At 38.2% G+C, this 23,084-nt stretch overlaps 1 protein-coding gene across 1 annotated transcript in view; it reads right to left on the bottom strand.

Moving 5' to 3' along the window:
- Positions 1-23,084, bottom strand: part of LOC124787832 (vacuolar protein sorting-associated protein 13D) — a 557,316-nt gene that overhangs the window by 177,150 nt on the left and 357,082 nt on the right. The window contains exons 43-45 of the mRNA XM_047254770.1: positions 21,603-21,697; positions 18,565-18,716; positions 8,180-8,333 (exon numbers count right to left, since the gene is read on the bottom strand). Coding sequence (XP_047110726.1) covers positions 8,180-8,333; positions 18,565-18,716; positions 21,603-21,697 — 401 coding nt within the window. The remainder of the gene's footprint in view (positions 1-8,179; positions 8,334-18,564; positions 18,717-21,602; positions 21,698-23,084) is intronic.

Here is a 23,084-nt window from a genome sequence, read left to right as displayed (position 1 = left end):
TGGCGTCATACCATTCACTGTACGGAACTGTATGTACTGTGTCTTATCAAAATTCAGTGAGAGTCCGTTTACAAGGAACCACTTAGAAATTTTCTGAAAGACAGTATTGACAATTTCATCAGTTAATTCTTGTTTCTCAGGTGTGATTACTATACTTGTATCATCAGCAAAGAGAACTAACTTTGCCTCTTCATGAATATAAAATGGCAAGTCATTAATATATAATAAGAACAACAAAGGACCCAAGACTGACCCTTGTGGAACCCCATTCTTGATAGTTCCCCAGTTTGAGGAATGTGCTGATCTTTGCATGTTACGAGAACTACTTATTTCAACTTTCTGCACTCTTCCAGTTAGGTACGAATTAAACCATTTGTGCACTGTCCCACTCATGCCACAATACTTGAACTTCTCTAGCAGAATTTCATGATTTACACAATCAAAAGCCTTTGAGAGATCACAAAAAATCCCAATGGGAGGTGTTCGGTTATTCAGATCATTCAAAATTTGACTGGTGAAAGCATATATGGCATTTTCTGTTGAGAAACCTTTCTGGAAACCAAACTGACATTTTGTTAGTACTTCATTTTTACAGATATGTGAAGCTACTCTTGAATACATTACTTTCTCAAAAATTTTAGATAAAGCTGTTAGAAGGGAGATTGGACGGTAATTGTTGACATCAGATCTATCCCCCTTTTTATGCAAAAGTATAACAATAGCATATTTCAGTCTATCAGGGAAAATGCCCTGTTCCAGAGAGCTATTACACAGGTGGCTGAGAATCTTACTTATCTGTTGAGAACAAGCTTTTAGTATTTTGCTGGAAATGCCATCAATTCCATGTGAGTTTTTGCTTTTAAGCAAGTTTATTATTTTCCTAATTTCAGAGGGAGAAGTGGGTGAGATTTCAATTGTATCAAATTGCATAGGTATGGCCTCTTCCATTAACAACCTAGCAGCTTCTAATGAACACCTGGATCCTACTATATCCACAACATTTAGAAAATGATTATTAAAAATATTTTCAACTTCTGACTTTTTGTTTGTAAAGTTTTCATTCAATTTGATAGTAATACTGTCTTCTTCTGCTCTTGGTTGACCTGTTTCTCTTTTAATAATATTCCAAATTGTTTTAATTTTATTATCAGAGTTGCTGATTTCAGACATGATACACATACTCCTGGATTTTTTTAATAACTTTTCTTAATATAACACAGTAGTTTTTATAATTTTTGATAGTTTCTGGGTCACTACTCTTTCTTGCTGTCAGATACATTTCCCTTTTCCGGTTACAAGATATTTTTATACCCTTAGTAAGCCATGGTTTGTTACAAGGTTTCTTACGAGTATATTTAACTATTTTCTTGGGGAAGCAGTTTTCAAATGCATTTACAAAAATGTCATGAAATAAATTATATTTTAAATTGGCATCAGGTTCACGGTACACCTCATCCCAGTCTAACTGCTGTAGGCTTTCCCTGAAATTTGCAATTGTTAAATCGTTGACTGAACGTACTACTTTGGAGGACTGTTTAGTATTGCTGAATGGAGCTATGTCATATATTGTAACTAGCTGTGCACCATGATCAGAAAGACCATTCTCAACAGGCTGAGCATTTATCTGGTTAAACTTATCTTGGTCTATAAAGAAGTTATCTATCAGTGAGCTGCTATCCTTTACCACCCGAGTAGGAAAATCAATAACGGGTGTCAAATTGAAAGAACCGAGTAATACTTCAAGGTCATTTTTCCTATTACCCTCTTTCAGAGAATCTACATTGAAGTCCCCACAAATAATAATTTGCTTCCCCCTGTCTGACAGATAGCACAACAAGGAGTCCAAATTTTTCAGAAATAGATGAAAATTTCCTGATGGGGACCTATATACAGTTACAATTATAAATGTGCCTTTATTTAATTTAAGCTCACAGGCACATGCTTCTATATGTTTCTCTACACAAAACTTTTTTGTTTCTATATTTTTTGCACAATGATAACTTTTGACATATATGGCAACTCCTCCTTTCTCCATATTTTCTCTCATTACATGTGCAGAGAGCTTATAACCACTTACATTTACCTTATCCATATCAGTAACAATGTGATGCTCAGACAGGCATAGTATATCTATTTCATTCTCAGCTTCTAAATCTTCTAAACAAACCAGAAGCTCATCTACTTTATTCTTTAAACTCCCAATATTTTGATGAAATATACTTACATTATTTTTAATTATACTTTTATGAGAACCTTTCCTTATTCTAACATTTGCAGTACTCTCCTGTCTGAGTTTCTCATTGTGCTTAGGCCTAGTTCCTATACCAGTGGTCACATGGTGTTCAGAGAGGCAGATTATGTCAACTGGGTTGGGTGACTTTAATTCATCAATGGAATTACATAGGACTGAGATACAACTTGGTGGAGATAAAATTTCTGGTGATTGGTGAAAATTTATAATTGATAGCTGTGATTGGTGATCCAATGTGCTAGAATTGTGCTGTTTAATTTCTTTCCTAAACTGAAGATTTGTTTCAATCCTGACCTCTCGTAGAACTTGACATCTTTCTGTCTTACCTATCCTAAAAAAGGTGCTGCTCCAACACCTGTAACCACTGGTATTTTACCATTCATGGCAGTGCCTCCCCCCCTTAAATTTCCTGCTATTACCCCAACATCTGTGTTCTAATCCAAGTTTGGCACATAGTTGTGAACCCTTATGAGGTTTGATACAACATACACTCTGACACAAGATAAAGGAATCATTACTTATACAAAATATTCATTCTTGTCACAACAGTAAGTCAGTTTTTAACTAAATGACTTAGCTGCAGCTTAGGTCACTGGCACAATGCAATGAAGCATAATCTATTTTGATTTGGACAAGTACAATACATCTTATACTGAGGTTCTGAGTAGTGTAGATAAATGACCAGAATGGTGCAGAAATTTCAAGCAGCGGTTTACTGTAGGAGTGTGACTCGCGCACAATCAGCACACACTCGATTCTACGAATAATGTGCCACTTTTGCAGACAGTGATTGATTAATTTCTCACATATATTTTCAGCAAGCTGAACCTAAGCACATACTGCTAAGTGAAAAACTCTAAATAAAATGTGAAAAAGAACAACTGAATAAAACAACAGAACATCTGAATTGGCAAACCTACTGTTCCTATCTGAAACTAAAGAAAGTAACATTCCAGTTCCTTCACTTTTGTTGTACCTCTCAAACTGTACACCAAATTCCTAGATAAGATACATAGCTCATATTAAAGATAGCTTGACGACTCGAGAAAAGCATGCATCTGCTTCAGCAAACGATTAACAATGAAAAGAAGACTGGTGCCATCTACAAACTGCATCCCAGAGATGCAAATATAATTCCTTTGTAGTCCACTGAGAATGAAATGGCACTACTAATTAACAATAAAAAACAATTTAAAACCAAATGTGAATTACAAAAACATAAATAACACCACATGCTCATTAAAGATAACAACAGATGTTTTAGAACTTAATAATGCTGACAAAACAGTGCTAGGTCACAAGGCTAACAAATCTATACAAAAATACAAAGGTATGAAGGAACATTAACAAATAATTTTGAAATAAACATGCTCCAGTTCATCAATAACAAACTCCAAAATGACAACACCTTAGCAGACAAAGCAGAAGAGGGTTTCACAATAATTGTTATCAATAACGATAGATATACACAAAAGACATCTAATCTCTTTTACAAAGATTGACATACATGAAGCCACTCTTGGAACACACACAAAAGTTCCAAGCTAAATTAATGAAATACCTGAACTATTAATAACTTCCTTTCATTAATAATGAATTAAAGACCCTGGTTGTAACAAATTCCGCAGTTCCTAAGGTCATAGTGCAGCTAAAGAATCATAGCAACAACATACCTAACAAGCCCATTGAAAATTCTACCAACGACCAAGTCATATATTAATGAGAGGACTACATCTCACTTTAAATGAAAGTCCACTTTTAATAAATCACGTTCAACTAGAAGGCACGTAAACCATTACACAAATTCATTCCCCCCCCCCCCCCCCCCACACACACACACACACACACACACACACACACCACTGTGCTGTATTGCTTGCTTCCTCGTCATCAGTTTCACAGAAAACAGGAATGTAATTTTTATGAATTATCATCTTATGATTAGAATACTACTGCAGAATCTGAATCATTGAAACTTCATAATCCTACAATCCTACCACTGACAGTGAGAAAGAAATTAAAACTGCACATTTTCACAGCAAAGCACACCCTTTTTATTTCTCACAGTCAGTTCCATAAGAAAACTTTTACTTTGCTTTTAAGGAGATATTTAGCTTACATACATCTGAATGTTTATTAGAATATAGTGTAAAAATAAAGAACAGTCTTTATACAGTAAAATACATAACATGTACCTTAAGACACCACACTGCTTCTACCACAATGTCTTTAGGAGCAGTAAACTGCTTAAGCTCCAAAGAGAGGTTAGTGGAATTGGAAGAAAAGTCGCGTAAAATCAAGAAAAGTATTAAGGTTATCAAAAGTATGGCAAAACAACAATCAGCCAACTGAATTCAAAATAAGTCTCGTTTCACCTGTGACTATGGCTACCCGCATTACAAACATGGTCAACATTTCATCAGATGCACAGGAAAGGATGGAAGGAAGAAAGAAAGGAAGATTGGGTTTAACGTCCCATCCACATCAAGGTCATTAGGGATGGTCCAGCTCCACAGGGGACACACTTGTAGCAGACCCCAATGTTAACAGTACTTCAGGCATAGCGTGTAACTAAGAATGAGCTGGACTGTGTTCAAAACACACCTGTCTGGTTTTAAGTAGAACTCTTGCCGGCATCATAGAAACACTTGGCACCAGCTTCCCCACATGAGGTGCCAGGATAGAGCCCAGGGGCATATACTTTGCAGACAACAGTGCCATGATCATGAGTAGTACATTGCCTACATCAACCACATACTCTCCAGGCATCGAGCAGATATCACTCTGCAATGTGTTTAGTCATCCAATGAGCTATTCTCTGTCACTTCAGTTCACTGAGCCACTGCAAGCAATTCAAATGCAGAAAGACCTCCACAATATACACCTCCCAATGTCAGCAGTCATCCAAACTGGTAGACACCTCACTGCAGCCACTACTGCCTCCACTACAAGCTGCGAGATGTCAACCAAAAACTTCACATCCTCCCACCAGCCTTGGACTTGGTGCTCCAAGACTGGTACTCTTGTGTGGCACTTGGACTATTAACAGTGCTCAGTATTCATCGTCCCTATACAACCTAACAGACTTTGAATTTAAATCATTAAGTGCCACTCCTCTGGATTTACGATTTATTATCCTGACTGTAGCTTGTTCAGTGACTCTGATCTTTGAGATTCCTTCAATGGAACTTATTATCCTTCAACATAGACAGAGATTTAGTGATGTTATGGTTTATCAATTGTTAACTTGTGGTAGTGACAATGTATACTGAATTTACACAGTTCATCGGTAAGAGCAATTTAGTTGTATTCTGACAATAATATAAAAAGGATAAACAGCCACTCATCACACAGAGGAGATGATGTGTTGCTGACAGGTACAACAAGAACATTGCTACACATTTTGCTTTCAGTCAAAAGGTCTTCTTCTAAAGTAGAAAACACACAGACATTCATACAAGCACAACTCTCACAAACATGACCACTTTCTCTGGCCGCTGAGGACAGACTGCCCATAGCAACTATGCCCGATGGGAAAGCAGTCTACATGTTTGAAAGATATTTCCACCGTTTGTTTGTACAAATTTCTTTATTTTATATTATTATCATGATTTTGGCATTAAGCTGAAGTACAACAATGTTGGGTATAACTAATACATGAAAGCATAGGGAACACAACAAGCGAAAATGAATAAATTACTCTTACTGTTGTTCTCTTTATATTGTTTGAAATGAAAAATTAAAATAATTTAAATTTTGCCTATTGAAAAAGATCTGAAATAATTAATTGTTCTTGTTTCATTCTAATAGCAATTCGCTCTACTTGTCTCTCTACAGAATAGAAAAATCAATCACAAAGGCAGTCGCTGATGGCAGACATGCACAAATGTGTGTGTAGGTTTCCCTCTTCATTCTCATTATGTTCAATTGTGTAAACAAAATGTGGAAGCAAAAGAATTCCATGAAACCACATTAAGAAGATATTCATGTTCAAATGTGAGACTTGTTACTGATAACCACTATAAAACTTGTAACACAATATAGGTTAAAAAACTAAAGCTTGCAGTCTTCGTAAACAGAGAACAATAGGCACAAAATCTAAAGCTTGCTGCCAACAATGAGGTCACTACACCAGTGACACCTTTGGTGAGAAGATTTTTTTGTCATCTTAAGGAGCATCTTGAAGAGGAATTTTTACATCTGACATCACGTCATACCATCATAAGACTGTGCACCTAGTACAGATTACTGTATTTCACGAAGAAGTAACAACGATTCATGAGAGCCCATTATAGAGATGGCCATCTCCAAAAAATACTTTCCCACCCTTCCAAATCCTGCAAACCTATAATATAGGTGGCCATGTGTATAGTCTGTGTTTTCTGCTGTGTTGCAAGGCTGAGTTCGTGTAGGAATGCAATGCACTTCTTGCAGAAATCTGTATGAAAATCAATGTTAAAGGTCGAGATAACATCAAAGGAAACCTAAAATGTGGACACTGCATTGAGAGAATAGGACTTCTCTCATGACTAATAAAAATGAACATAAAAAAGTAGGAAACATAAAATGCGGGAATGTAAAAATGTTGTTTTACTGTATAAGTATTCAATACAACTCTTTTCTAACCCTGGTACTCTCCACCTCTGAGATGCCCAGCACACAATCAATGAAGTTATGATGCACCGACGACAAAGCTACAGCAATATGTCCAGTGTATTCTCCCAGACAACCAAGCCCTGATGGGAGGGTACATCTAAAAGTGGAAAATTTTCCCCCGTGTGCACAAAACAGAGGTGTCAGCTTTTCATTATAATAACAGACTTGCAAACAAAGAGTTCAACATTTGCTTGCAAAACAGATGTCCTAGCTGCAACAGTCATGATTCAGTCATGACTGCCCCTACATATTACGATGTCTAGTAATGCTTATGTTATGTTTCAAAAGAACTCAAACTAGGGTATATGCGAATCAACGCAAAGTATTACTGCCACTATAAATTCAACATGGACACAATTTCTACTTGGTGCAAGTCACATACCCTCACTTGTGATAAGCCAAAATCTTCGACAAATGACCAAGACATTCAAGATCTTTAGGATTATCAACTTCAGTCAATGTGCCTAATTCTCATCATTCTCATAATAATTTCACATCTACAACAACAGAATTTTCTCCTTAAATATCCCTGAAAGTACTTGTACATACATTATTCTCCCCCTTCAGGTGAGAATATGCCTCATACATCACTGTGGCTGCCAAGTGCTGTGATTTACAACAGTGTAAGTGATGGACATACCAACGTGTGTTCATGCTGCAGAAATGAGGGACACTGATGTCACCTAAGAGTGACAGTGGTCTCAAGAAGTCAACCGTTAAAGAAATTGTTGAACAGTATCCTATAGTAATAGCTGTCTTCCTGTGGACTTCTTAATAGAAACAAAGATATGTGTGAACTATATATTAAATTTAGATCCAAAATTTTAAAACACACACACACACACACACACACACACACACACACACACACACACAACCACCACCTTCCTGTAACTTTATCTTGTATTATATACAAAAAATTTCTTACTGTAATTGTCATGCAACTAACAAATTACCAAGTAAAGTTCCCCATCGTGAGAATCTTATATATCAAGTAATAATTAATTCTGGGAACATAAAACTCCTAACTGATTATAGCAAAGCTGTCAGTTTTGAGAACACAAGCTGATTCCTAACTAGGTCCATTTATTCTGCCTTACAAGTGTTTAAACTTCTATCACAACAATTTTTTATTAAGTTTTATATTTCCACTGTGACTATTAGTCTTGGAAGAGAAAGTGATGAACCGTTCCTTCTTGAAGCGGTGCTCTACACCAACATATGATATTCCACATAAAGAATAAGATGAAACTCTGCAAATATGTGAGTTACCTCCTGGTTCCAGTGAACTGTTTTCTAGCTTCACCTCGACTGCTTCATGAAGCTTGTTTGATAACACTAGAGCTGACCTCACAGTCACTAATTTCTTGGCAGACCCTTCTAATGTTACTTCAAACACAATCCTGGCCTCTGGTACATCCAAGTACTGAAAATTAAAACATTTTTTAGTTTACTAACTGAATGTTAGTAAGGCAATAACACACAACATACAGAAACCTTTTATCTTCTCTAACTTTAGATAGCAACAGGTATGTAACATATTTAGAAGTAATATCAGAACGGTTACCATAAGAATTCACAATTATGACTCAGGTTTTCAGTTGCAAAGTTTTATTTTCTTTAGCAGGAATAAGAAAAATACATAGCAACTTTTGTACTTGCAGCCTGATAATTCAAAGTTTGTGCTTACAGAAACAATGAAGCACTTTTGAACTAAACATTCCTGCAATGCCAGTACAGTCAGTTTTAGTTAACAATTAGATTTGTCACATGTAACAGAATTTTTTTTATTTTTTTATTACTGCTGTGCAAAAATCTGACTTTCTGCATGTTAAACATTCTCAAGATGTCTTTGTTCCTTACATATTTGCAGTTGTTCTCCAATACGGAAATAATACCATATGTTGAAGGTCATTATTACTGTTAGATTTCCATTGGTGCTGTGTACCCAAAGAGCACTCTCTCGGAACCGGAAAGAACAGCACAGCAGAGCAAAGCACACAGTTACTATGAAAATGAGGTACACATTTACTTAACCACAGCATATATATAGATTTATTATTATTACAAATTTAACAACAGTCATCAGAAAAACTCAATCACTCACTGTAGACCAGAAAGCTGTTGAGGAAATCATATTTCCAACAAGAACCCATTGATGTATGTATTATTTATGAGAAACATGAATACATTATAATATCTGAATTCAGCACAGTTTCAGTGCAATAGTGAACTGTCTACATATGTCTTGTCAACTGATTTTGTTTTGACAATGGCTGCAATACTATATGAATTATTACTTGTTCTTTATAATGTACTCATAGGCTTTTAAATGTCTGTGATAAGCTTTTTAATTAAATAGTGTGCAGTGAGCAGATTGAAGAACATACAACAGAATGTTGAAAGCATATGAGGGGCAGTAACTTGCTGTCACTTCATCAGTAGTATAGAAGACACACAGGAGATGTGTATGATTACTGGCATAATATATTTTCATCCAATTTCTCACAAATAAGTCAAATGAAATAAGTATTTTGCCAGACTCCACACACAGTTTAGGAATATTTTATAATCATTAGCATAAAAAGGAGAAATTCAATTGTGAATATTGTTATAAACAAAGAGCCATCAGATCTTGCATTGTACCAATGGCCTCCAGGATCACCTGATCTCATGGTACACGATTTTTTTATTATCACTTGGTTGCATGTTGGGCATCCACTGGAAAGTACACTGAACATTTGTGAAATATAAATGAAAGCTTTGACATTGAAGATTATTACTAAAAGTACCCTAAAACTGCCCATGCATCATTTACAAGATATATCCTTAAAAGATTGTACAGTTCTGAAAACAAAAACTTTTTAGTTATTTGTGCAAGTTAAAATTGATCCCAAGTCTCTGTCTTCATTCACGTAGAAAATATAGTCTAGTAAAATTGAATGAATCTTTTTGAAACATGTTGTACATAGCACCAGGAGTTCCAACACTCAGTACATCGATATAAACACTTACACTAAAAAATTATACTTCTAGCTTTCAGATCTTCATGCTCTTACTTCAGGTAGGAAATTAGGATTTAGTGGTGAACATTACAAGGACCTTAGGTTGACAGGGATCAGTCTGTTGTAAGGAGGAATAGCAGAAAAGATGAAGTAAACTCTGTCAGAGTTACAGCAAAAACAGTAACCCTAGTAAATACAACACACTTATTTCTGCTTCCCATTTTCTCCTCCTATTTTAATCCATCTTTACTTCTCACTCTCTCCCTTTTATTATCTGAAGATGATACAGCACTGATCCATGTACTATCTTTGTCCTCAGACCTCCACCTCACAACAGATGAGCCCTTCTCAATCTAGAGTATGCATGACGTGCCTCTCACCCTCCTTCCCAACTTTCACTAACCAATGACCTCTTTCCCCCATTATGCAGGAACTTAAACTTCCAAAAGCTACGATTATTGTTTTCTGCTTTAATAACAATATTATGTAAAGCATAGTTGCTATTCACCATATCAAAGATGCTGAGTCGCAGATAGGCACAATAAAATTATTATTAAACACATAAGCTTTCAGCCAAAAATACCTTCATCAGAACTGTATTGTATTCTACGGAACTGGGGACCTAGAAATGACGGAGAGCCTTTGTCCCTACCGTAACCCTCAGTGGTTCACAACCCCACAACAGGCTATAGCAGTCCACTCATCCCACCACTGCCCCACACCGAACCCAGGGTTATTGTGCGGTTCGGCCCACAGTGGACCAGAACCCCCTTCCCCCTGAGAATGTCTCACACCAGCCAAGTGTGGCCCCAATGTTGGCAGGGTAGAGTAATGACAGTGTACGCATACGTGGAGAAAGTGTTTGCGCAGCAATCGCCGACATAGTGTACATGAACACAGTCTCTGGCAGCCAGGGCCAGTCTGGCCTTTGCAGCCAGAAACTCTGTGTGTGTGTGTGTGTGTGTGTGTGTGTGTGTGTGTGTGTGTGTGTGTGGGTGGGTGGGTGGGTGGGTGGGTGTGTGTTTTGTCAAATTCTGATGAAGACTTTTTTGGCCAAAAGCTTTTTTGTTTGACAGTCTTTTTGTTGTATCTATCTGCGACTCACCATCTCCGCTATATGATGAGTAGCAACTATCCTTTTCATTAATGCTGTCATTATTCCATCCTGGATTTTCCATTGTTTTATTTTCTATTTTAAGTATTTCTATCAGCAGTACTCAGAATTTCATCTCCTAATTGTAGATGCTGAAAAGTCATTCTATCTTCTTGTAATTTCACAAATTCCCTCAATTATATTTTCTATCTGATACAGTTGATTCAATAATCTATTTGTTACAATTTTGATACTGTGGTATTTCAAACAAGTTTTCATAGCCTTTTAAATTTCTTGAGTCTCTCTGCAAGGAGTAAAGAACAATAGCCCACAGCCTGTATTAGTAGCATTCAACACCCTTCAGTTAAAACTTCCAGGTTGAGAGACCGTGATTGATGTAGAAAACTAATCCCTGACATTTTGATTCAGACTGCAGGAAATATCTTTGGAGGTAAAATGGCAACTGCATCAACAGCTCTACTAGGGGCCAAAGAATTTACAGAGCTGCATCCATCAGGTGATGCTGATCCAGAAAACTGAATTGTCCCCAGTACTCTCTCTCTCTCTCTCTCTCTCTCTCTCTCTCTCTCTCTCTCTCTCTCAATCGTAAACTGAACTTTTAGATTGATGATATTGACATGTCCCGAGAAGACATATAATTCCTCTTTGACATGTGTCCATACAGTAAAGGTATCACCTATATGGCAATACCACTCAGCATGTCTTTTATTAGCAGTTTGCAGCACCCATTATTCAAAAATCTCCATAAACAAGTTCGTAACAGCTGAACTAAGAGGGCTCTCCATAATCAACCTGTCAATTTGCTCATGAATCTCACCACTGCATCGGAAACAGGCTGCAGCAAGACAGTCTCTAAATAAAAATACTATGTCAGTCAGAAAAATATCTAATTGTTGGGTTCAAATTAATGATATGGTTATAATAGAGGGAATCATTCCACGTAGGAAAAATATATCTAAAAACAAAGATTATGTGACTTACCAAATGAAAGTGCTGGCAGGTCGACAGACACACAAACAAATACAAACATACACACAAAATTCAAGCTTTCGCAACAAACTATTGCCTCATCAGGAAAGAGGGAAGGAGAGGGAAGGACGAAAGGATGTGGGTTTTAAGGGAGAGGGTAAGGAGTCATTCCAATCCCGGGAGCGGAAAGACTTACCTTAGGGGGGAAAAAAGGACAGGTATACACTCGCACACACACACACATCCATCCACACATATACAGACATAAGCAGATGTGTGGATGGATGTGTGTGTGTGTGTGTGTGTGTGTGTGTGTGTGTGCGCGAGTGTATACCCATCCTTTTTTCCCCCCTAAGGTAAGTCTTTCCGCTCCCGGGATTGGAATGACTCCTTACCCTCTCCCTTAAAACCCACATCCTTTCGTCTTCCCCTCTCCTTCCCTCTTTCCTGATGAGGCAACAGTTTGTTGCGAAAGCTTGAATTTTGTGTGTATGTTTGTGTTTGTTTGTGTGTCTGTTGACCTCCCAGCACTTTCATTTGGTAAGTCACATAATCTTTGTTTTTAGATATAGAAAAATATCTAATATATACGAAAATATTATGAATAGGATAGATTGCTTGTCACCAAAAGGTCTTCTTCTTAGTAGACAACACACACACTCATTCAACCACAACTCAGGCACACATGGCCACTGTCTCCTGACACTGAGGCCAATTCGGTGGCCTGAGACAGTGGTTATGTGTTATGAGTTGTGCTTGCATGAATGTGAGTGTGGTGTTTACATTAGAGCCAAAATCTCACATGTTTAGCAGTCTTTCTGCTGTGCCTGTCTGTGACTCAGTACCTCCACTACATAGAAGCAATCTATCCTTTATAAAATACTGTCATTATTCAATCCTGGATTTTCCATTCTCTAATATATATGAAATAGCAACAATGTACGAAAAGATGGACTGCAACTTACCATAAAAAGGGACATGTTAAGTTGCACACAGGCACAATTAAAAATTACATAAAGAAAGCTTTCAGCCAGAGCCTTTATCAGGAAAAGAGAAACAAGCACTATTCATACCCACAAGAAAGCACACTTCATGCACACATGACCGCCAACTCTAGCAGCTCGTGCCAGAAAGCAACTATCAGGTGCCATTGCAGCAGTAATATGGAGGGGGCTGGGAAGAGGAAGGGGAATGGCTAGTAGTGTACAGGTGGGGGGGGACAGATGAAACTGTCTGGTGAAGTGTGCAGGGTCTAGAATACTAACAGGCCCAGCATCAGGAGGTTGTGGGGCAGGGAGGCGGGAGAAAAAAAGGAGAGGGGCAGGGAAAAATGGATAGGTGCATTGGCAGAGGGCAGCAAACAAATAGGCCGGTAGGTGAGAATGGGGAGAAGATCATAGAACAGAGGGGATGTAAACTGTTGAGTGAAGGGTGTGGGGAGAGTATGTTAGTGTAGGTTGAGGTTGGGATAATTATAGGAGTGGACATTGTGTTCTAAGCATAATCGTCATCTCTTCACTTCAAAAAAGTTGGCAGTGGAGGGGAGGATCCAGACGGCTCGGGTAGTGATGCAGCCACTGAAATCAAGCATATTATGCTCAGCTGTGTGTTGTGCAACTGGGTCGTCTACTCTGCTCTTGGCCACAGTTTGGCAATGGCCGTTCAATGTGGTGGACAGCTGGTTGGTAGTCATACCAATATAAAAAGTTGCAATAGTTGCAGCAGAGCTGGTAAATGACATGGCTGCTCTCGCAGGTGGCCCGGCCCAGGATGGGGTAGGATAAACCTGTAACAGGACTGGAATAGGAAGTGCTGGTTGGGTGGATTGGGCAGGTCTTGAACCTGGTTCTTCCACAGGGATAAGATCTCCTGACACAGGAGGAATTTTTTGGTGTGAAATGGATGGCAGCTGTTGAAATGCAGGTACTGTTGGTGGTTGGTGGGTTTAATGAGGACAGAGATGCAGATGACGCCACCAGAGAGGAGTAGTTAAACATCTACGAAGGTGGGATGCTGGGTGGAGGACCAGGTGAAGTAGATGGGACAGAAGGTGTTGAGATTGTGAGGGAATGAAGATACGATGTCTTGGCCCTGAGTCCAGATCATGCAGATATCATCAATGAACCTGAACCAGACTAGGGATTTGTCATTTTGGGAGGCTAGGGATGTGTCTTCTAGATGACCCATAAACATGTTGGCATAAAAGGGTGCCATGTGGGTGCCCATGGCTGTGCTGTAGATTTGTTTGTACACCTTCCCTTCAAAAGGAGAAACAGTTGTGGCTTAGGGTAAAGTTAGTAAGGCGTACGAGGAATGAGATGGTGGTTTCAGAGTCTGAAGGACATTGGGAATGGTAGCAATCAATAGCAGTAAGACCATGGGCATGAGGGATCTTTGTGTACGGGGAGATGGTATCAACAGTGACAAGTAAGGATCCAAGAGGTAAAGGGGTGGGTGTGGTGGAGAATCAGTGAAGGAATGAGTTGGTGTCTGTGATGTGGGACACTAGATTACGGATTCATATGTGAAGTTTCCATTGTTAGAAATATGACATAGCTTCATTTGCAGGTATCATCATAAATAAGGGCACAATACCTAAGCTGACTCGGGTCCATGGTCATGTCTTAGTTTCTCAATAAAGTGCACCAAGTTTTTGATATTACTATCAGTTAGTTCTATGGCTGCAGCAATGTGACTAGACATCTGGCCACCTTACAGGTGGGAGACCCTACAGCACTCAAAATATGAATCTCTGGCTTGCAAACCTCTGGTAGGCAATACAGTTTGTCCTGCAGAGTTGTTTCTTATTGTTCGAGGAGAAAGAAGATTCTTTTACCAGCTGACTGGTAATTCTTAAAACTTTCCTCGTAGGATCCTACTGAAGCTATTACAAGTAAGACCAGTAATCTTCTTATCATAAATCTTCAATCTGGCTTCGTCAGCAGTAAAGACTATACTGTCACTATTTTCATTAATATTCCTCAGTGCCTTTCTTTCTGCTCATGACAAAAATTAATGTTAGGTGGCTTGGACTGAGGACGTCTCTCCTTTCACAGCATTTGCAATTACCCTGTCCACATTCGTGTTACATACTGTGTGACTTTGACATCAAATTGTTAAGGAAACTTTTTTCCTCACTTGCTTTTCCCTTTTCACAAAACTGTTTCTAAGGAGTTCACAGTCTGCAAGACACTATACACTAATCTTCCTTCCCTTTCGTTTTCTCAAACCAAAGATAGACTATCTTTGAAAAAGAAAATTTTCACCCTTTAATAATGACTTAATGCCATCTTTCAATGGTAATTCTAGTATCCTGCCACTGCAGAGATACTGAGGGTGACTCAGAGTGGTAGCAAACTCATTTGTACAGCATACAGTTCCATCTTTGACTGACATAACTCGAGGGACTGAAGCACACAAGTCACCATGGGGGTGGCTGTTAGCCCTCAACACCAAACATATCAGCAGTTTGTATTTCTTTACTGCAGCCTCCTTGCATTAATTCTAAAACACAACTGTTACTTTTCTTTCTGGGCCTTACTTAAGATTTGGGACTCTGTGTAATTGCATGTTTGTGTTTACAATGATTTTGGCTTTGTTCAATGATTCTGATTTAAGAAGACATTACTTTCAGCCACAATATTCACCCTCTACTGAATTTTCAACCTAGTGTCAATCTTCATTAACAGTTTCCATTGTTATGCAATGCTAGTAATACTTCTCACACTCACATTCACTCTGCTTTGCTACTGTCTTCTGGTACTTGCAATTACTAGCTGGCTCAAAAATTACAACCACTTGTAAAACCTAGTAACATGTCATCCAGTGTCTTGTATAATGTCTGGTCTTTTGAGATGCAAACACGTGTAGAGGGTGCTAGGCTTAAGTCTGTCAGTGTCAGAAGAAAGGAGCCTGTCCTCTGTATCCTAGTTGGTTGACCTACAAGGTCTCAGCTGATGGTGTAATTTACTGCACTCACAGTATAACACATCCTAAGTGAATCTTTGTGATGCTTGTAGTTCCCAACCACGAAATTCGGGCTAGCTTTCTTAAGCCAAGATTCTTCACATAGCCGTCATTTGACATTGACATCAGCAGTACAATGTGCTTTTAAAGTTGAGAAATCACAATGGTTTTCTTGCAACAATCATGGGTATTTGGTGTCTGTTTCTCTAAGCACCCATAACTATCACCATGGCTCAGTATTGCAATGTACAACATCAGTGCAGTGACATCAGCCAATACCAAACTTCCACACAAACTGATTATCTTAAAGGTCATTAACAGTCTGGATACAGATTTTCATGTGGATACTAGAGCTTCTATATGCCTAAATAACACTGAAACACACAGGCATATCAACTTATCACCTTAGGAGGCAACTTAACATCACCTGGTAATGTAATCAGTCTGTTACTTTAACATGAGAAGTAACAGTCCGGGTTACCTATAAACATGTAGGTATGTAGACTAATATCATTTTTGTCATGTTTTCACCAGTAGCAAGAATTGCCATAACCATGGGAGTGTGCATTTCAGTGTCTGCAAGTAAGATATTTATGTACTTGTGGTAGAAAAAAGAGCTACTGCTCAAAAGCTAGCATGAATGCTGTTTTCTGTTACATTTTTCTGTGCTGTGCTACATGCATGAATCCAATAAAGGTGATTCATTGCCTTGTCCTTATTTTACATACTGCTCCATCCAGGCATTTCTATTGTTGAATATCCTAATTTATGAGAATGTAATCTAGGTTGTGCGCAAAGCTTTGAAGTATACATACCATTAAAATCTGGTGTTAACCCTCATTTCTGTCTGGGGCACAAGTAATTACTTAAGGTGGTGCAGTACTGGCCACTATCCAGATGGCCACATTTCCAAATACGCACTCCGCCAGTCACAGAGTTGCATTTCCTACTGCTGCCACCCAGGCATGAGGGCACTGCCACAAATGATTACACCGCTGCCAAAGAGATGCAAGCATTCCCTCTCCAGAGCTCCAGCAGTGGATGTACTTAAGTTTGAACATTCGTGCACTGACCCCCATTTTGTGTGGTTGCCAGCTGAACAACATTTACAGACTTTCATAGTAGCCAGGGCTCAACATCTTCTGAATAGCCATTGTATTGATGAATGATAGATTTATAAATATTTTGTATCTGTACACATTTCTACATTCAAATCTACTGTTAGCAACTAACACTGCGTCTACAGCAACAATTATGTATTATTTTTATTATTTGATATTAGCTGTAGAATAAATTAATATCTGAATTCTCTGTTCATGAATGGCATCCGATCCTTCCTTCTGTATCCTCTAAAGAACCACGAAGTGTGGACGGAAGACAGCAGGTCTTGCGGGACCAATCACATCCATGCACTGTTGTAATCACAGAGCACTAAAAGCACAAGTCATCTTTGTAGTATATTAAAGCATCTATCAACGCTCAATCTAACAGAGATCTTAATTCAATTCCACATTCTTAAGAGCTACTTTCAAAGTTATCAAGAGGCCAGTCCTATTCCAAGATAAGCTGATGCTTATCTGCAATTAGTCTTAGTTGCAGAATCAAAGTGGTTTATGGTAATCAATGCATCTTCGTGCTATATCAATATCACAGATTACCTTTTGATGTAAGTGCTCTCACAATACTTCAAAAATATTTCAAACAGTTTGCACACAGGAGTGTTAGTGGGTTCAAATACAAATTAAGAGTGTGTCATGTTTCGAGCGGGACACTCAGTGCCTCAACCACATATTGAGTCACAGTGGTCCAGGTCCACACCAACCCATAACAAAGCAATCAACAGTCTCCCTCCATCTACAAATTTGTAGGAGATCCTGTCCTCCTTGTTCAAGATAAATTACTATAGCAAATTTATGCTAAATGATGAGCAGATAACATAAACCATCAATCAGCTTATAAATAAATAAATAAATAAGCATCCAATTTTAATGGCTCAGCACTGTCATGCGGTATTCTAGAAGGTAAAAAAGTGTTTGAAATCTGATTTCCACCTGCCCACATTGACACCATGAAAAAATTTAACCTTGATGATACACACACAAAAATTCTGCCATTTAGGCCCACCAATGGCACAGAATAACTGATAACATATGCATCTAAAACATTTACAGCAGCACAGATGAATAACTGCCTAATAGAAAAGGAGGCACTAGCTATTATTTACAGTATCTCAAATTTCTTATTCATAACAAAATTTCACCTGGTCACAGACCACAACCTGCTAATTTCACTTTTTGGCCCTGAGCAAAGCAACCATATAAGATGGGCACTCCCTTTGAGCAGTCACCATTATGTGGTCCACTACCAGCTTACCACTCAACATGGCAACACCAACACCCTGGCACATCAACCAATGGATTCTAGTACGAGTTAGATAAGTCAGAGGCACTTCTGTTTACACGGTCATGAAAACAAAATCGTAACTGAATACAGCAATGTGCAGTCACCAACATATTTATATTCAAAGATTAAAACAGATAATTTTAAGACAACTGACAGATAATTTTAAGGCAATTATCATGATATATACTTAGGATACTCACCGAGAGATAAGGATTCTGGTTTTCAGGCACTGCTTGTCGAAAGTATACCCCTACTTTATCAACAGAAACAGGAAGTGTACATTTCCAGCCATTAACCTTCACTAGAAGCTGATGAATAGTATGTTTGTGTGTGTCTCTATGGCGAATTTTTCCTGCAGAAAAAAAAAGAAAACAGATACTCACATTAGCAATTAATAGTAGAGGGAGGGACTGGAAGGAGCCTCAAGCAAAATTTTCTAAAATCTTCATCAGCTATTTGATATCCACTACTGGATTAAAGTCTCCCCTACGACATTCACATCCATTATAGTTTTCAGTATTACACCAACATGATGCTCCTACACAAATTTCTATTTCTATCTGAATACTTTCTGTAAGCTTTGTCTCAGTCTTTCCTTATGTCTGTTTAAAGCCAGAGAGATTTTTGTTACATCTTTATGGATTTCAAGTTGTCAGAAAAGACCACGATGAAGATGTAATAGATGGTGGGCAAATGGCATTTGAAAGCACGCAGTAGCAAAATACATGATTACTTCTGAAGTCCAAAATACAAGCTAAAATAATATGAGCCCTTGACCAATCAGTGGATGTTAAGTAGTGGTGGTGGTGGTGGTGGTGGTGGTGGTGGTGGTGGTGGGAACAATTTTGTTAGTAAAATTCATAACTTTATTTGTGGTACAAAAAAACATGCAGATAATACATAGCAGTGATTTGTTAGTAACCCCTCCCCCCCTTTCTCATACCTTCCATGTTTTAGTTTATTCTTTTGAACTTCTGCTGACTGTTTATGAATACCAGGTTGTTACCTGTTTCCATATCCATACATCAACAGTCCAGTATGTGTTTCTTGAATCTTTTCTTACCATGGCATCATGATATACAGCACAGTTGGCATATTCTTGTCTCTGAGAACTTTCCAAGTCCATCTTCCTCCTCCTGTGGAGCAAATTTTGGTTACAATTTGCTGACATCTACCACAGAATTCCATCTTCCTCTTTCATTTCTTTTTCCCAGTCCATAATTTTCAGTGATTCTTCCATTACCCCCCCCCTCCCCTTTCTCCCACTCCCAACACGTTGCTATATTTCAATCTGCAAAGACTTCCTAACTGTCATCCCATTTGAAATCATTTTTATTATTTCCTCAATTTGCACATACATTCTTTCTATTTCACTACCATTGGCTTACTATTTCTGTTTCAGAAATGTATGTATGCTTCTATAAACACACAAAAATACAGCCTACAAACTGACTTTTCCATATCATTAAACTGTAATGCTAAAACAATGAAACTAATGAAGTATTCAAAAATTGACAGAACAGTCCACAAGTGTACTCGTGGTGCTCTGTGTCCAATGCGCATACCAAGTACCAGTACTACACTCATGAAGAGTCAACAAATAAGCAGGGAAAAACTAAAGAAACTTATTCAAAACAGATTGGAAAAATTTTAGAACAACAGATGAAAACAATTACTCTTACCATGAAAATACTGATCCCCATAGAGGAATCCCTTCTTGAGGGGAGGGGGGGGGGGGGGGGGGGGGGGACATGGGTCCTTAGTTGAATCTCACATTACTTCAACTTGCTTGTGTCAGGCTGCTTCTGTTTTCTTTTCTATTGATCTCAATTAGTCAACTTTTTTTCTCCCCACCAAAATAGTATAAGGTTCTGAGGCTCCAGGTCATCTTTCATTTTCCTGTTTTATTTCTAAAAGCGAAGAACCCAAAAGAGTTAGGGTGGAAGAGGAGTCTTCTGGAATGACTTAACTGCAGAAGAATTATCTTTAAGGCAACCTGAAAACACTGTTGCCTTGCAGATTAGTGTTGACTTGTCAAAGGCTAGAGGAGGAAAACATCGAACAAAAATTACCTGGCCCTTCTGGATCGGTGTTTTGCTAAGAATTGGTAACCCATACAAGTAAAAAGATACACACTTAAAAGTCTCACATTGAACCTCAGAACAAAGCCGAACATGGAACAGGTACTAGGTCTAACCTTTGAGTTACAAACAAAGAACAATATCGCTAACAAATTGACACTTGACAAGTGAACAACATTTCTCGGTACTAGAAAATAAAATGCAGAAAAAGAATGTGAGGCCTGAGGCATAGATATGGAGAAATCCATTCATTCACAAGCCGCTAGATGAAGATAACTGATTATAGGTTTTAAAAGGAATTGACAAGAGCACCTATTTCTCAGTCTTTTTATTAGCTGAACCAGAGATCATCCTAATTACTGAAGTCAGAGCCATAATAAAGACATGAATGAAGAAACTATTTATTTGTTTTATCCCAGCAACCAATCAATTTATTTATTTTGTTTTCATTTAATATACTGTGATAGGTTTCAACTTTCATATTTTGCATCAATCTTTCTCCCCCCTACCCCTCATGTTCCCATTAATGCTGAAGTTACTGAATTAATCTTAAACCAATACCACTGTAGTTTACAAGCAGTTTCCAATGTAATCCCAATGCAATCATTTTGTGAGAGAAAATGTGGAGATATGGTGAGAGAGAACAAAGTGGAGCATGATCATTAAACATTATCCCTGCAAGTCAGACATTTTACTTACAAGTTCAAAAGTCCATATTTCTTACATCATATATTTCTTAGCGCAATCAGAACAATGTATTAAACAAATTCCATCACATCTCTATAAGCACAAAGTACTGAGCACCGTACAGCTCGCTGCTGAATTTTCTAAATTTTACTGTAGAGCTTGGTTTGTGTCCTTCATAACTAAAGATAAACACTTACTGCATTACTGCAATACAACACATGATGTTTGCCATAGGAAATTGATTATTGATCTGTCTGCACTGACATTTGTGGTAATAATAGCTAGGCATTCATTTGTTTACCAGTGAAGCAACTGGCTAGTACCAGCACAAATCAAATACTTTATCTACAACAGGCATTGAGGTCACTCAGGTGCAGGCTACATTTAATTACAATTTTTTCTATCTGATGACAAATGGCGCTCCACAACATATTTAAAGCATAAAGAATAATTAAATGTATCACTATTACCTCTGTCTTCATAGGTGAAGGGCACTGTTGCTTCAGGTGGAACTTCAATCCATTTCTCGTGTTGTTCTGTGTGCATGGTCTGGCCTTCGGACATGCTTGAGTAAAGAAAAGTATTATATATGCACACATTAATTTTAATCTGTATAAATACAATCATTAATTCAATGTTTAATCAGCAAGTCTTTATGAGAGCATAGAGAAACAGACTGGTACACTTATGGCACTAATACCAAAGAAACTTTATTTTTATTATGTTTTTAGTGAATATTTAGTTCAAACAGATTAACTGGAACACTGGTCAGTCATAAAACTCTTTGTTTTTAACAGTTTATTGGCACCAGAGATTAAATCAAATTAGTGAAAATTTGTTAAGATGCTGTTACTTTATTAGCTGTTATGAAATGAGTGGTTTCATTCAAATGCAGCCATGTTTCTCTTGAAGATGATCCAAGTGAAAGACATCCATGAATAGCAATGTCGGTTGCAAACATTGATGAAATGTGAATATGGGACCGAGTGAAGAAAAGAAACCGATTTTGTGCAAGGCTCTATTACTGTGAACAATATGTGGGACTGCCACTTCACCCCAGTAACAAATCTGCAATCAAATCACTGGATCAAAGCCAATGACTTGTACAAAAACAAAGTTTCAGTTCATTTGCTGGACAGACTTTACCCAATGTTTACTGGGATGCTACAGATACTATTCTTGTTGACTTCTTGCAAAGGCTACAACAATTGGCAGAAGCTACACTAGGTCTTTCGATCACATATTTGAAAAACCAGATTAGCAGTGTATGGGATGCGAACAGGAAAAAAAAACCTTAGAACAAAGAGGCTTTGACAATGGGGAAAAATGAGGGATTTGAGGTGAGAACTGCTGGAGCACCACACCTGTACACATATTCGGCACCCCTCTTTCTTCTGACCATCACCACATCTACAGAAACTGCCTGAAAATAGTGTCAAATCAAATGAAGCTGTTATTTACAGCTACAGGTGCATATTTCACAGAACTTTAGAAACACAACCAGAAATTGAATTGACACACTGAATATATGAAGATGGTATCTGTTCTTTTGGACATGTCCATCTTCATATAGTTAAGGCTAACCAGCCATTGACCAACTTCTTCTGTGCTGGATGCGCACGCATTGCCCGAACTCTTACGGGACTCGGTAAGATTGTCTGCCGCGAGTAATGAGTGTAATGAGCAGGGGCACTACGAATGCAGTGTGTGGACATTAAGTTGGGCATGTGGGTCTCACGGGGAGTGTGCAAGGGATAAATCCCTGCAGTCACACTATCCTCTGCACCCTCAGTGGCTCAAATGGATAGAGCATCTGCCAGGTAAGCAGGAGATCCCGGGTTCGAGTCTGGTCGGGGCACACATTTTCAACTGTCCTCGTTGATGTATATCAATGCCTGTCGACAGCTTAGGGTCTTGATGTAATTATCATTTCACTCACTGAAGGCGCCTCT

This window comes from Schistocerca piceifrons, chromosome 3 (assembly GCF_021461385.2).
Source record: "Schistocerca piceifrons isolate TAMUIC-IGC-003096 chromosome 3, iqSchPice1.1, whole genome shotgun sequence".
NCBI lineage: Eukaryota > Metazoa > Arthropoda > Insecta > Orthoptera > Acrididae > Schistocerca > Schistocerca piceifrons.
This window is presented reverse-complemented; position numbering and strand designations above follow the sequence as displayed.